Here is a 14224-nt window from a genome sequence, read left to right as displayed (position 1 = left end):
ATTAACACTGTAATGAAGTTACTGTGAAAATCCCTTAGTCACACACTCCGGCGCCTGTTTGGGTACACTGAGGGAGAATTTAGCATGGCCAATTCACCAAACCAGCACGTCTTTTCGACTGTGGGAGGAAACCAGATCACCCAGAGGAAACCCACGCAGACACAGGGAGGACATTCAGACTCTGCAGACAGTGACCCAAAGCCGGAATTGAACCCGGGTCCATGGCACGGTGAGACAGTAGTGCTAGCCACTGTGCCGCTGAGCTGAGGACTGAGGTGAGGAGAAATCTTTTCACCCGGAGGGTGGTGAATGTGTGGAATTCACTACCACAGAAAGCAGTTGAGGCCAAAGCGTTGTGTGATTTGAAGAAGAAATTAGATATAGCTCTTGGGGCTCAAGGGATCAAGGGATGTGGGGGGAAAGAGGGATCAGGAAATTGATTTTGATGGTCAGTTATGATCAGAATGAATGTCGGAGCAGACTCGGAGGGCCAAATGGCCCAGTCCTGCTTCTATTTTCTATGTTTCTAAAAACATGTTCATTAGAGTAGCCATGTCTAAATGAATTCCTTTTATTTAAGTATAAAGCTTTAGGCAGTTATCCATCCTGGTGTCAATTGGGAGGAATGGTTTTCATAGTTATTGGTCAACGATAATGTATTGTTGGAATATTGTTTCTGGTTGCCCTGCTTTTCAAGCTCCCCACACCATACAATAGCTGGTGATTGCAGGCATGCGAGGCATGTGTCTCAATCCCAATCTTACACTAAGCCGCTGCTAAATCCGGTTGCTGCAGAATGGCTACTAGCTCTCCTACCTTCCCTATACATAGCACCATTCCAAAAGACTACTCGGCTAATAAGAATGTAAAAGAAATTGCTTCTCAACAGCTTTCAGACATCACAAGGTCGAGATCTATTGTCCGTCACGAGTTGTGAAGGTAGTGATAGGCCTTTGTATTGATTAAGACGTTAATACTGTTCAATGTGTTAAAAGTCAAACAGATTGGTGTGAGATGTAGAGTTACATGTAGGCCGGACCAGGTAAGGATGACAGGTTTCCTCTGCCAAAGAGTTTTTTTAAAATTCATTTGTGGGACATGGGTGTCGCTGGCTGGCCAGCATTTATTGATGTGGAGATGCCGGTGTTGGACTGGGGTAAACACAGTAAGAAGTTTAACAATACCAGGTTAAAGTCCAACAGGTTTATTTGGTAGCAAAAGCCACACAAGCTTTCGGAGCCCCAAGCCCCTTCTTCAGGTGAGTGGGAATTTTGTTCATATATGCCCTGTTTGTGAACAGAATTCCCACTCACCTGAAGAAGGGGCTTAGGGCTCTGAAAGCTTGTGTGGCTTTCGCTAACAAATAAACCTGTTGGACTTTAACCTGGTGTTGTTAAACTTCTTACAACATTTATTGCCCATCCCTGGTTGCCCTTGAGAAGGTGATGGTGAGCTGCCTTCTTGAATCGCTGCAGTCCATGTGCTGTGGGTTGACCCACAATGTGAATCTGTTGAAATTTTACAACAAGCTTATAGTTTCATGATCACTTCTACCGATACCAAATTTTTACTTCCAGATCTTGTTTTAATTGAATTTAAATTCTCAAATGGAAATAATAGGAATTGAATTTACATTTTATACATTATCAGTCGAGACCTCTGGATTACCAGAGCAGCATCATAACCAAGTGACTATTCTTCACGAGTCAACATTATCACAGCACTACCATATCCTGCTGTAGGAGCAAACATCTATACAAGCATCCCTTGGTACAATTTGTATGCAAAACGTTAGTGAAATTGGCCTGTTAATCGGATCCATACCATCTGATGAAGTTGAAACTATTACAGCTGCTTTCTTTGCTGGAGAGATTATATTGACATAGTTCACAGTCAACACAACACAACTCCCAGGATTTTCCGCCGCTCTCGCCCCAAGGCTGGAAAATCCCACCCGGGGTCATGGACCTTTGCATAGTCTGTGTCCCATCCGCTATGATTCCCAAGGCAGGCTGGACAGGTAAATTCCATCCCCTGTGTCCCAGCTATCCCCATTTATACTCCTGGGGAAAATCAAATTAACAAGTAAAGATGACAAATTAACAAAAAATTAAGTGAACTAATAAAGAGGATGGTCCCTTAAAGGGACATTGTAACTAAAGAGCAAAACTACAAAAGGAAACTTAACAAAATTTAAATCAAAATGTGGTTCTGGGGATCAACAATGAACCCCAGACTCCGCAGTGCTCACTCAGCACAGAGGGCCTCAGGCACACCAGTAGACATTGAGTGCTCCCTCTCCAGGGACTATCCCCATTTATACTATTTTTGGGGTGAACGATTAAATGAACAAACGGAAGGATAAAATTGAAAGGGCAGCCCCTTTAAGGGGAACTGCAACAAACGAAAACCAAAGCCTGGATTCTCCGATTTTGTTTGCCCCGCGCCCCGCTGCCAGTGAGAACAGAGAATTTGGTGCTCAGCTAAAACTCCATTCACATTGTGGGACTGGAGAATCCCAGCCGCGGGACTGGAGAAACCCAGCCACAGGACTGGAGAATCCCAGCTGCAGGTGAGGTCGGCGAATTCCAACCTCAAAGGAGACTAGCAACATCAAACCAAAATTTGATTAGAGGGGTCAATAACACATCCCAGCAACCCCCCGCGGTGCCCATCGATCACGGAAGATCTTGAGTGTATCGGTGATATATTCCCTCTCCAGGAACCTATCCCCATTGGTAGATGTATAAATACCTATCACTGTTTAACAACGTAATTGCCATTAACTCTTAAAAATGTAATTAATAAGACATTCACGTGGCCCATTCGCACCCTCTGAAATCAGAACATTCTGACATTATCCTTGCAAACAGAAGCTTTATACGCTCCCACAGTTCAGTTTTGAGGTCTTGAATTTTGCTATAAATATTTACAGTTGCGTTCATGTAGCCAATTCTTCTCATGAGATCACACAACAAAAATTCTAAGTACGACCAATTAGTACTAACTCTGTCAAAATAGAAATAATTCTAGTTTAAAACATTATGTAAGCATATGTCCACCAAATCTAACTCCATAAAAGGATGTACTTTATTTTATCTTCTTGGTGCATGCCCACCTTGTGCCTGCTGGCATTGGCAACTCTCTGCCTGTCAGGCCAAGATGCATTTTACCAATGCATGACACAGTGAGTCAAATATTGGGTGGCACAGTGGCACTGCTGCTTCACAGCGCCAGGGGCCCGGGTTCGATTCCCGGCTTAGGTCACTGTCTGTGTGGAGTTTGCACGTTCTCCCCGTGTCTGCGCAGGTTTCCTCCGGGTGCTCTGGTTTCCTCCCACAGTCTGAAAGACGTGTTGGTTAGGTGCATTGACCCGAACAGGCGCTGGAGTGTGGCGACTGGGGGAATTTCACAGTAACTTCACTGCAGTGTTAATGGAAGCCTTACTTGTGACTAATAAATAAATAAAATAATATGCCCACAGGGTTGTGGATGAGACTGCACAATTGTCGATAAATTAAATTAACAAGTGTAACATTTCCGCTTACCGTCTTTCTGGGCTAATGACTTGTCAATGAAGTCCGCAGCTTCTTCAAAATAGGCACTGAGATTAAATGCTTCTGTGTCATTGGCCTTAATTCCATGGTAGACGATTCCTGACCCTACGTAGAACTCAGCGTTGGTGTTAACATGCATGAACGAGTTTCCTTCTGCACTGTTTAATACATGCGTTATCCCCAAACGCTCTAACCTCATAAGATTTTGTGCAACGAATCTGCAAAATAAAAGATTAAACACCTTCAAAGACTGAAAGTTATTCATTTCTGTGAAGCGTTCCACATCCTCAAACAGGGTTGCCTCGTAGGGTGGAAGGCTGGCGTAGGGACACCGGGAATTGAAGAGTAATCTCCAGCAAGCAACCCTGGAAAGAGATAGGGTCATTCAAAAGCAAGTTGTTATTTTTTCCCCATTTACTTTGGACATTTCTGTTTTTGCAAGTGGCTATGTATGAAATGCACTGTCTGAAGTGGTGCAAAATCAATGATAACTTTCAAAAGGGAATCAGACAACGAGTTGAGATGAAAATAAATGCAGGGTTATGGGGAATGAGCTGGGACTGAGTCTAATTGAATTGCTCTTTCAAAGAGCTGGTGGGTGGGCGACCTCCTTCTGTGCTGTATGTGTTTCATACATTACAAAAGTGACTGTAAAGCACTTTGGGACATTCTCAGGTCCACAGAATCCCTGCAGTGCAGACAGAGGCCATCCGGCCCATTGAGTCTGCATCGACTCTCCGAAAGGGCATCCTACCCAGGCCCTCCCCTCTGCCTTATCTCCGTAACCCCGAGCATTTACCATGGCCAATCCACCTAACCCGCACATCTTCGGGACTGGGCAGGAAACCGGAGCACCCGGAAGAAACCCACGCAAACACGGAGAGAACATGCAAACTCCACACAGTCACCCAAGGCCGGGATCAAACCCAGGTCTCTGGTACTGTGAGGCAGCAGTGCTAACTACTGTGCCACCATGTCATGAGAGGTGCTATATAAATGTCAGTCTTTCCTTTTTGTTCTGATGCCATGATCTGTTAGTTACAAAAATATTGGATATGGGGAAGAAAAAGGTTGTTTGACTGATAGTCAAGAGTCATACCATAGGATAATAAAGAGACTTTCCCATTGACTTCTGGAGATGGCGCCATGAGGACGGATATGCCGAGTGGCCAATGGCAGGAGAATGGGGCACGGCATGTTGGGTGATGAAACCTCCATGAATACATTCGACTCCACTGCTTTAGTGTACAATAATTAAGATAGAATTGCAATTTACATGCTACAATATAGATCTCCATTTCGATTTCAAAATAGCTAATGCAGTCTTAGATAATGATCAATTACAGAATCATTACAATACAAAAGGAGGCCATTCGGCCCATCATGCCTGCACCGGCTCTCTGAATGAGTGTTTCACTCAGTGCCATTCTCCTGCCTTCTCCCTGTAACCCAGCACAATGTTTCTGTTCAAATAAACATCTATATTTCCCTCTTGAATGCCATGCTTGAACCCACCTCCACCATGCTCTCAGGCAGTGCATTCCAGACCCTGATAAATTGCTGTGTGAAAATGTTTTTCTCATATCACTTTTGCTTCTTTTGTCAATTAAGCTAAATCTGTGCCCTCTCAATCCTTTCACAAGCGATGAGGTGGAGATGCCGGCGTTGGACTGGAGTGGACACAGTAAGAAGTCTCACAACGCCAGGTTAAATTCCAACAGGTTTATTTGGAATCACGAGATTTCAGAGTGCTGCTCCTTCATCAGGTGAGTGGAGGTAGATTCACAAACAGCATATATAGGCAAAGACACAATTGCAAAATAATTACCGATTCTAATGTGAAGAATGGTTTAAATGCGATTCTTTACAGGTAATCAAGTCTTTAGAGGTACAGTGTGAGTGGAGAGAGAGAAAATCACAGGTTAAAGAGGTGTGGATTGGCTCAAGCCAGGACAGTTAGCAGGATTTTGCAAATCCAAGCAGTATGGTGGGGGTTACATGTAGTGTGACATGAACCCAAGATCCCAGTTGAGGCTGTTCTCATGTTTGCGGAACTTGGTCATCAGTTCCTGCTCGATGATTCTGCATTGCCGTATGTCTTGAAGGCCGCCTTGGAGAACGTTTACCCAAAGATTGGAGGCTGAATGCCCTTGACTGCAAGTAGGAACAGTTTCTCCCTGTCTACTCTATCCAGACCCTTCATCCTTCTAGATGAGGGGGTTGCGGATGACACAAAGATTGGCAGTATGGTTAATAGTGAGGAAGAAGGTCTTAGGTCACAGGAATATGTAGACGGGCTGGTCAGATGGACAGATCAGTGGCAGATGGAACTTAACCTTGAAAAGTATGGGGTGATGCATTTTGGGAGGAGTATTAAGACAAGCGAGTACTCAATGAAAGGCAGGACACCAGGAATCTCAGAGAAACAGAAGGACCTTGGGGTGCTTGTCCACAGACCCCTGAAGGTGGCAGGGCAGGTTAATAGGATAGTTAAGAAGGCATACGTAGCGGCATAGATTATAAAAGCAGGGAGGTTATGTTGGAGCTGTACAAAACATTGGTTAGGCCACAGCTTGAGTACTGTGTTCAGGTCTGGTTACTTCACTAAAGGAAGGATGTGACAGTACTAGAGGGGGTACAGAGGAAATTCGCCAGGATGTTGTCTGGGATGGAGCTATTGAGCTATGAAGAGAGGCTGGATAGGCTTGGGTAGTTTTCTTTAGAGCAGAGAAGGCTGAGGGGGAACCTGATTGAGGTGTATAAGGTTATGAGGGGTATGGACTGGGTGGAGCCGAAGAAGCTGTTCCCCTTAGTTGAAGGGTCAATAATGAGGGTGCAGAATTTTAATGTGAGAGGCAGGAGATTTAGAGAGGATTTGAGGAAAATATTTCCACAAAAGAGAGTGGTGGGAGTCCGGAATGCACTGCCTGCGAGGATGGTCGAAGCAGGAAACCTCACAACCTTTAAAAAGTACGTGGATGAGCACTTGAAATGTCATAACATTCAAGGCTGTGGGCGAAGTGCTGGAAAATGGGATTAGTGCACACTGAGTGTAGTTTTGCCAGTGCAGACTCGATGGGCTGAAGGGTTTCTTCTATATTGTACGACTCTATGACTCTATGATTCTGAATACTTCTATCAGATCGCCGCCCAGCTTTATTTTCTCCAAGGAAAACAGTCTCAGTTCCCCAATCTATCTTTGTATCTGTCATTTCTCTGCATTGTACTTCGTTTGCTACCTATCTGCTGTTCCACTAACTTGGCTGTTATTAAAGGATATTATTAAACTAGAAAGAGTGCAGAAAAGATTTACGAGGATGCTACCAGGACTTGATGGTTTGAGTTATAAGGAGAGGCTGAATAGACTGGGACTTTTTTCCCTGGAGCATAGGAGACTTAGGGGTGACCTTATAGAGGTCTATAAAATAATGAGGGGGATAGATCAGGTAGATAGTCAACATCTTTTCCCAAAGGTAAGTGAGTCTAAAACTAGAGGACATAGGTTTAAGGTAAGAAGGGAGAGGTACAGAAGGGTCCAGAGTGAGGTGGTGGTGAGTGTCTGGAACAAGCTGCCAGAGATGATAGTAGAGGCGGGCACAACTTTCTCTTTTAAAAAGCATTTAGACAGTTACATGGATAAGATGGGTATAGAGGGATATGGGCCAAACGCAGGCAATTGGGACTAGCTTAGTGGTTAATAAAAAAAGGGTGCATGGACAAGTTGGGCCGAAGAGCCTGTTTCCATGCTGTAAACCTCTATGACTCTATGTCCTTTTGAAGTCCTACACCCGTCTGCCTCACAGTTTACAATTCTCCCAAGTCAGCAAATTTTGAAATTGTTCCCTGTCACCAAGGGCTACATCATCAGGAAAAGCAATGATCCCAATACCCACCTCTGGGGAATTCCACTATAAACTTCCCTTCAGTCAAGAAGCATCCATTAACCATTACTCTGTTTCCTATCACTCAGACAAATCTGTATCCCTGTTGCTATTGTCCCTTATTCCATGAGCTAGAACTTTTCTCACAAGTCTGTTGTGCGGCACTATATCAAATGTCTTTTGGAAGTTCAGTTACACCACATCAACAGCATTGCCCAAATCAACCCTCTCTGTTACCTCAATTCAAAATCGCTTCAAAAAAATAATTTCATTAAACACAATTTTCCCTTTTGGAATCCATGCCGGCTCTCCTTAACTAACTGCATTTGTCCAGGTGACTATTGCTTCTGATCCAAATTATAGTTTCTAGAAGTTTCCCTACCACCAAAGTTAACCTGACTGGACTGTCGTTGCTGGGCTTATCCTTGCACCCTTTTTTGAACAACGGTGCAATATTTACAATTCTCCAATCCTCTGGCAACACTGCTGAGTCTAAGGAAAATTGAAAAATTATGTCCAGTACCTCTGCAATTTCACAGAATAGAATCATAGAATACCTACAGTGCAGAAGAGATCATTCAACCCATTGGGTCTGCACCGACTCTCTGACAGAGAATCTTACCCAGGCCATCTCCTCCACCCCATCCCTGTAACCTCACGTACTTACCATGGCTAATCCATCTAACCTACATAATATCTTGGGATGCTAAGGGACAATATAGCATGGCCAATCCACCTAACCCGCACATCTTTGAACTGTGGGAGAAAACTGGAGCACCAGAGGAAACTCCACACAGTCACCCAAGACTTGAATTGAACATGGGTCCCTGGAGCTGTGGGGTAGCAGTGCTAACCACTGTGCCACCGTGCTGCCCACAATTTCCACTTTCCCTGAACCCTCAGTATCCTTGGCTACACGTCATCCAGCCCTGGGGCCTTATCCACTTTAAGTATAGACAGCTTACCCCAATACCTCCTCCTTATCAATTTTAAACCCTCTAGCGACTCACACTTCCTCCTCTTTCATCATGGCCTGGGTGACAGCATCTTTCTTGGCAAAGATTAGGTGCAAAATATTCATTTAATACCTCAGCCATGTCCCTGCCTCTATGCGTAAATTCCCTTTTTTGGTTCCTTAACACCCCTACTCCTCCGTTTATCACCCATTTACTATTTATGTGCTTATAGAAAACTTTGGGGTTCCCTTTTATGTTAGCTGCCAGTTTCTTTTCATATTCCCTCTTTGCTTCTATTTGCTTTTTCCCCTCCCCTCTGAACCTTCTGATTTCAACCTGCTTCTCAATTGTATTTTTTTAAATTTAAAGTTTATTTATTTATTAGTCACAAGTAAGCTTACATTAACACTGCAATGAAGCTACTGTGAAAATCCCCGAGTCACCACGCTCCGCCACCTGTTTGGGTACACTGAGGGAGAATTTAGCACCTAACCAGCATGTCTTTCAGACTGTGGGAGGAAACCAGAGCACCCGCAGGACACCCACACAGAACGTGCAGACTCCGCACAGACAGTGACCCAAGCCAGGAATTGAACCCCGGTCCCTGGCGCTGTGTGGCAGCAGTGCTAACCGCGGTGCCACTGTGCCACCCTGCCTCCCATGCTGACACCCGTCATAAGCACTTTTTCTACTTTATCTTAATTTCTATCTCCTTTATCATCAAGGAGCTCTGGGTTTGTTGGCTCTAACCTTCCCTTTTAAGGGAATATACATTGAACCATCTCTTCCTTGATGGTGGCTGATTGTTCATCTACCGCTTCTCCTGCCAGCTTTTGGTTCCAATTTATTCGGCCCAGATCCATTGAAGTTGGCTTTCTCCCAATTAATTATCCTTACTCTAGACTGTTTTCTGTCTTTTTCTATAGTCATTTGAAACCTTATGATACAATGGTTACTGCTGCTAAATGTTCCCCCATTGACACTTGATCTACTTGGCCCTTTCCAAGAACCAAGTCTAATTAACCAGGTTAATAAAAGTCCATAGTTTTTTTTATGTGTAGCAATGCTTTTAAACAAATGGAGAAATCACGCTGAAGTGAAGAAACAATGTGAATTTAGGAAAATAGGCTCCAAAGGTCAGAGTTCAAATTCAATCCTTGACACACATTAAAATTTGATGCCCTTCATTAGGAGAGGTTTCATAGAATAGAATCCGTACAGTGCAGAAGCAGGCCATTTGGGCCTTTGAGCCTGCACCGACTCCCCAACAGAGCATCCCTCCCAGATCCAATCCCCATAACCCCATGTATTTACCTCGCAAATCCCCTAACCCACACATCTTGGGACAGTAAGGGTGGGATTTTCCGGCCGAGCTCACCCCAAGATCGGAAAATCCCCCCCGAGGTCAACAGATCTTTTCATGGTTTGTGTCAGAAAATTCTGCCCTCAGGGTCCATTTAGCCAGTCCACCTAGCCTGCACATCTTTGGACTATGGGAGGAAACCGGAGCACCTGGAGGAAGCCCATACAGACATGGGGAGAACATGCGAACTCCACACATGCGATCAACCAAAGCCGGAATTGAACCCGGGTCCCTAGCACCGAGGGGCAGCAGTGCTAACCATTGTGCCACCGTGTCACCTTCATGTTCAGTCGTAGTTGGTGTTGTGGATTCCCTGTCGCAAAGGACGGCAAAGAAAACTTATCAAACCGGTTTTGCGTCTTTTGTTGGTTAATTGCAAAGCGATTTTCAGGTAATTTGCACCTCTCAATTAGAGAGAAGGAGAAGCCATTCTGAATTTGAATGGAATGAAATTCTATATCAAACTCAGAGTCCACCTGTTGAATCTGTGTATCTGTGTGTACACACGCAGGAACATTGCACTAATTTCTCCAACAATGTAAGATTGAACATTACTTTTAAGGCCTTGTCATAGTCATGGAGTCATAGAGTTTTGCAGCACATTTGTGTCAGTGCTGGTTATCAAGCACCTATCTATTCTCATCCCATTTTTCAGAACTTAGTCCGTAGCCTTGGATGCTTTGGTGTTTCCTTGTGAATTCCTTTTCATTCTCAACGGCATTTCCATTTCAATGGAGGAAAAGAATCCCCAATTATTAAAAGGAATTGAAAGGTACACCTACATTCACCATAGCAACGGAGTGCAACTCTGGTGGCACAGTGGTTAACATTGCTACCTCCCAGCGCCAGGGACCCGGGTTCGATTCTGGCCTTGGGTGACTGACTGTGTGGAGTTTGCATGTTCTCCCCATGTCTGTGTGTTTCCCCTCCGGGTGCTCCAGTTTCCTCCCACAATCCAAAGATGTGCAGGTTAGGTGGATTGGCCATACTAAATGTGTAGGATTATAGGGGAGGGCCTGGGTGGGATGCTCTTTTGGAGAGTCGGTGCAGACTCGACGGGCCAAAAAGCCTCCTTCTGCACTGTAGAGATTCCATGATTCTATTCTAACTCCCTCATGGCCTTTCCAATAAAGACTTTGATCTTGAAGCTTGCTGAAGCTTAAACTAGGCATTCCTTCCTTTTAAAAAAGGATGATGACGTTCACTTAATTTCATAAATCCGTTACTAAAAAATTTAATCATTTTCTCTTCTGCAGGCAGTGACTCACAGGAGGGCAGAAGCCCAAAGGGCCCTTCTTCATTTGGAAGTGTGTGCGTAGGCAGCTTCTGCGACTGACGTGGGAGTTGAAACTGTCAGCTAGCAGCAATTCCAAGAAGCTGGCTGGCGTCTATGGCTTTGCTGGCCTGTTTGACTCAATTCCCCAACAGATAATGTTCTTACTAGCTAGGGCGACAGGAGGGATTGTAATCGCCTTTTTCTTTTTAAATCATAACTGAATCACCAAAATAAAAAATGGAAAATAAAAGATTGTGAAGTTTATTAAAAGCTTTTTATTTCAATATCCAGAGGGATCAAGATGGCGCCGTAGCATGGCGACTTCTTGCGAGCTGTCCCCAGTATACCCTCTAATTCTATCTTTTACTCTCGTTCTACGCTCTTAAAACTATACTCTCACTCTTTTAAACTTTCTAACAATGCTCTTTTTAAATCTCTTACAGATTTGGCGATTCTCCGGACTCCAAAGACTCAGATTATTGAATGGTCCTATCACATTTTTTTATTCATTCGTGGGACATGGGCATCACTGGCTGGCTAACATTTATTGCCCATTCCTAGTTGCCCTTGGAGAGCAGTTGAGAGTCAACCACATTGTTGTGGCCAGACCAGGTAAGGGTGGCAGCTTTCCTTCCCTGAAGGACATTAGTGAACCAGATGGCTTTTTCCAACAATCGTTTCATGGTCATCAGTAGATTCTTAATTTCAGATACTTTTTATTGCATTCAAATTCCACCATTTGCCGTGGTGGGATTCAAACCCAGGTCGCCAGAACATTAGCTGAGTTTCTGGTTAATAGTGTACCAATAATACCACCAGGCCACCACCCCCCCCTTATATCCATATTAAGCTGATCTTTCTCTTCACCCTGTCGGTAGCTGTAACACTATATTCTGCACCCTATCCTTTCCTTCTTTCCTATGTACTCTATGAACGGTATGTTTTGTCTGCCTAGCTTGCAAAGAACAATACTTTTCACTGTATCCCAATACATGTGACAACAGTATATCAAATCAATTCAATTCAGGTAGTGCCTGGCAGCAATAGGAGAGTAAAATGCCTCACCTCTTCTGGAATATTTTGTAACTTTTCATGCTTAGAAATTAGCAACAGGATTGTATTCAGAGTTTCTCAAAGGGGACTTTACATAGAATCCCTACAGTACAGAAGAGGCAATTCAGCCCATCGGGTCTGTGCTGACTCTCCAAAAGAGCATCTTACCCAGGCCCTCTCCTCCACCCTATCCCCATAACCCCACACATTTCCAATAACTAATCCATCTAACCCTCACACCTTGGGACTCTAAGGGGCAATTTAGCATGGCCAATCCATCTAACCCACATAACTTTGGAGTGTGGGAGGAAACTGGAGCACCTGGAGGAAACCCACGCATACACGGGGGAAAATGTGCAAACTCCACACAGTTACCCAAGGCTGGAATTGAACCCGGGTCTCTGGCACTGTGAGGCAGTAGTGCTAACCACTGTGTCACCCTGCCGCCAATCTTGTCCAAAGATTTTCATTTGTAAATTGTACAAAACTTGAAGAGTCCTTAAGGCAAAAAAATAGCCCAAGCGTCTTTAACAGTCTCTCCGGGGATGATCTGACCGACTATTCACCAAGTGGCCTGAACTTTCTCATGTAGCGCAGCAAGCCAGCAGCTGTCTACCTCTGTGAACTGACGTGATGTCTATAATTAGCTCTGTGCTCCTGGCAGATGTATCATTTTGCTTGGGCCATATTATTGTTAAAAACAAATACATGAATCCCACTGTACTCCCAAACCATTCTGTATTCCATGCAAATGCATTTACTTAGTTGGAGGTATTCTGCAATAATGAAGTATAGGTATGTGTACAACCTGCAGTGTTTCACCATTTCAGGCTGAAAATACTATAATTTAAAGTTAAAGTTTATTTATTAGCGTCACAAGCAGGATTACATTAACACTGCAATGAGGTTACTGTGAAAATCCCTTAGTCGCCACACTCCGGCGCCTGTTCGGGTACACTGAGGGAGAATTTAGCATGGCCAATGCACCTAACCAGCACGTCTTTCACACTGTGGGAGGAAACCGGAGCACCTGGAGGAAACCCACGCAGGCACGGGGAGAATGTGCAGACTCCACACAGACAGTGATCCAGGCCGGGAATCAAACCTGCGTCCCTGGAGCTGTGAGGTAGCAGCACTAACCACTGTGTCACCGTGCCACCCTAATTAATTAATTAATTAATTAATTAAGCTCAGAACGAACCAAACATTGTCACGTCAAAAGTCTTGCAAATGGTTGGCCCACATATAAAAGGGGTTTCTGGATTAATAGTGTAGCTATCGTCTATTATCGCTAGACTATTGATCCAGAAACTCAGCGAATGTTTTGGGGACAGGGGTTCGAATCCCGTCACGGCAGATGGTGGAAATTGAATTCAATAAAAGAACATCTGGAATTAAGAATCTACTGATGACCATGGAACCATTGTCGATTATCAGAAAAACCCATCTGGTTCACTAATGTCCTTTAGGGAAGGAAAGCTGCCGTCCTTACCTGGTCTGGCCTACGTGTGACTCCAGAGCCACAGCAATGTGGTTGACTCTCAACTGCCCTCGGGCAACTAGTGATGGGCAATAACTACTGGCCAGCCCACGGATGAATAAAAAAACACTAGCCTCGGACACAATCGTTCTCTTCAAGGCTTTTATCTCAGCAGACCATGGCAGCATGATGTCTCGCTACGAGTTGTCAGTTTTTCATAGATTTCACCAGCCTGGAGTTGTTCTCTTTTTCTCTTCTCTTTTATCCTCCCACTTGCAGAATCAATTGGCCTCAGCATTACAATGTTCCCTGAGCATCAGCAGGCAGTTTGATTGCCGAGGTTGATGGATGGGAAAACACACTGTTAAAGCAGCCTGCCAGATGAAGGGTGGGAGACACATTCCTGCAATTCCCATCCCGCCAGCCCCGACAGGAGTAGGAAAAGAGGCTGGATGATAGCTATGAGCGCTTTCTCATGGAGTGTGAGGAACAGAAAGCAAGTCATCAAAAGACGAGTGTATACACACACACACGCAGACACACACATGCACACAGACGTACACACACACAGACACGCACACATAGACACACACACACACACGCATAGACATACACACACACAGACATACACACACACACAGACACACACACGCACACA

At 44.4% G+C, this 14224-nt stretch overlaps 1 protein-coding gene across 1 annotated transcript in view; it reads right to left on the bottom strand.

Moving 5' to 3' along the window:
• dusp3a (dual specificity phosphatase 3a) overlaps nt 1-14224 on the bottom strand; it is a 35416-nt gene that overhangs the window by 15928 nt on the left and 5264 nt on the right. The window contains exon 2 of the mRNA XM_078223972.1: nt 3549-3775. Within this exon, the coding sequence (XP_078080098.1) occupies nt 3549-3775 (227 nt within the window). The remainder of the gene's footprint in view (nt 1-3548; nt 3776-14224) is intronic.

The sequence above is a fragment of the Mustelus asterias genome, chromosome 11, assembly GCF_964213995.1.
Source record: "Mustelus asterias chromosome 11, sMusAst1.hap1.1, whole genome shotgun sequence".
Taxonomy (NCBI): Eukaryota; Metazoa; Chordata; class Chondrichthyes; order Carcharhiniformes; family Triakidae; genus Mustelus; species Mustelus asterias.
Note: the sequence above shows the minus strand (reverse complement) of the source record. Positions and strands in the feature narration are given on the sequence as shown.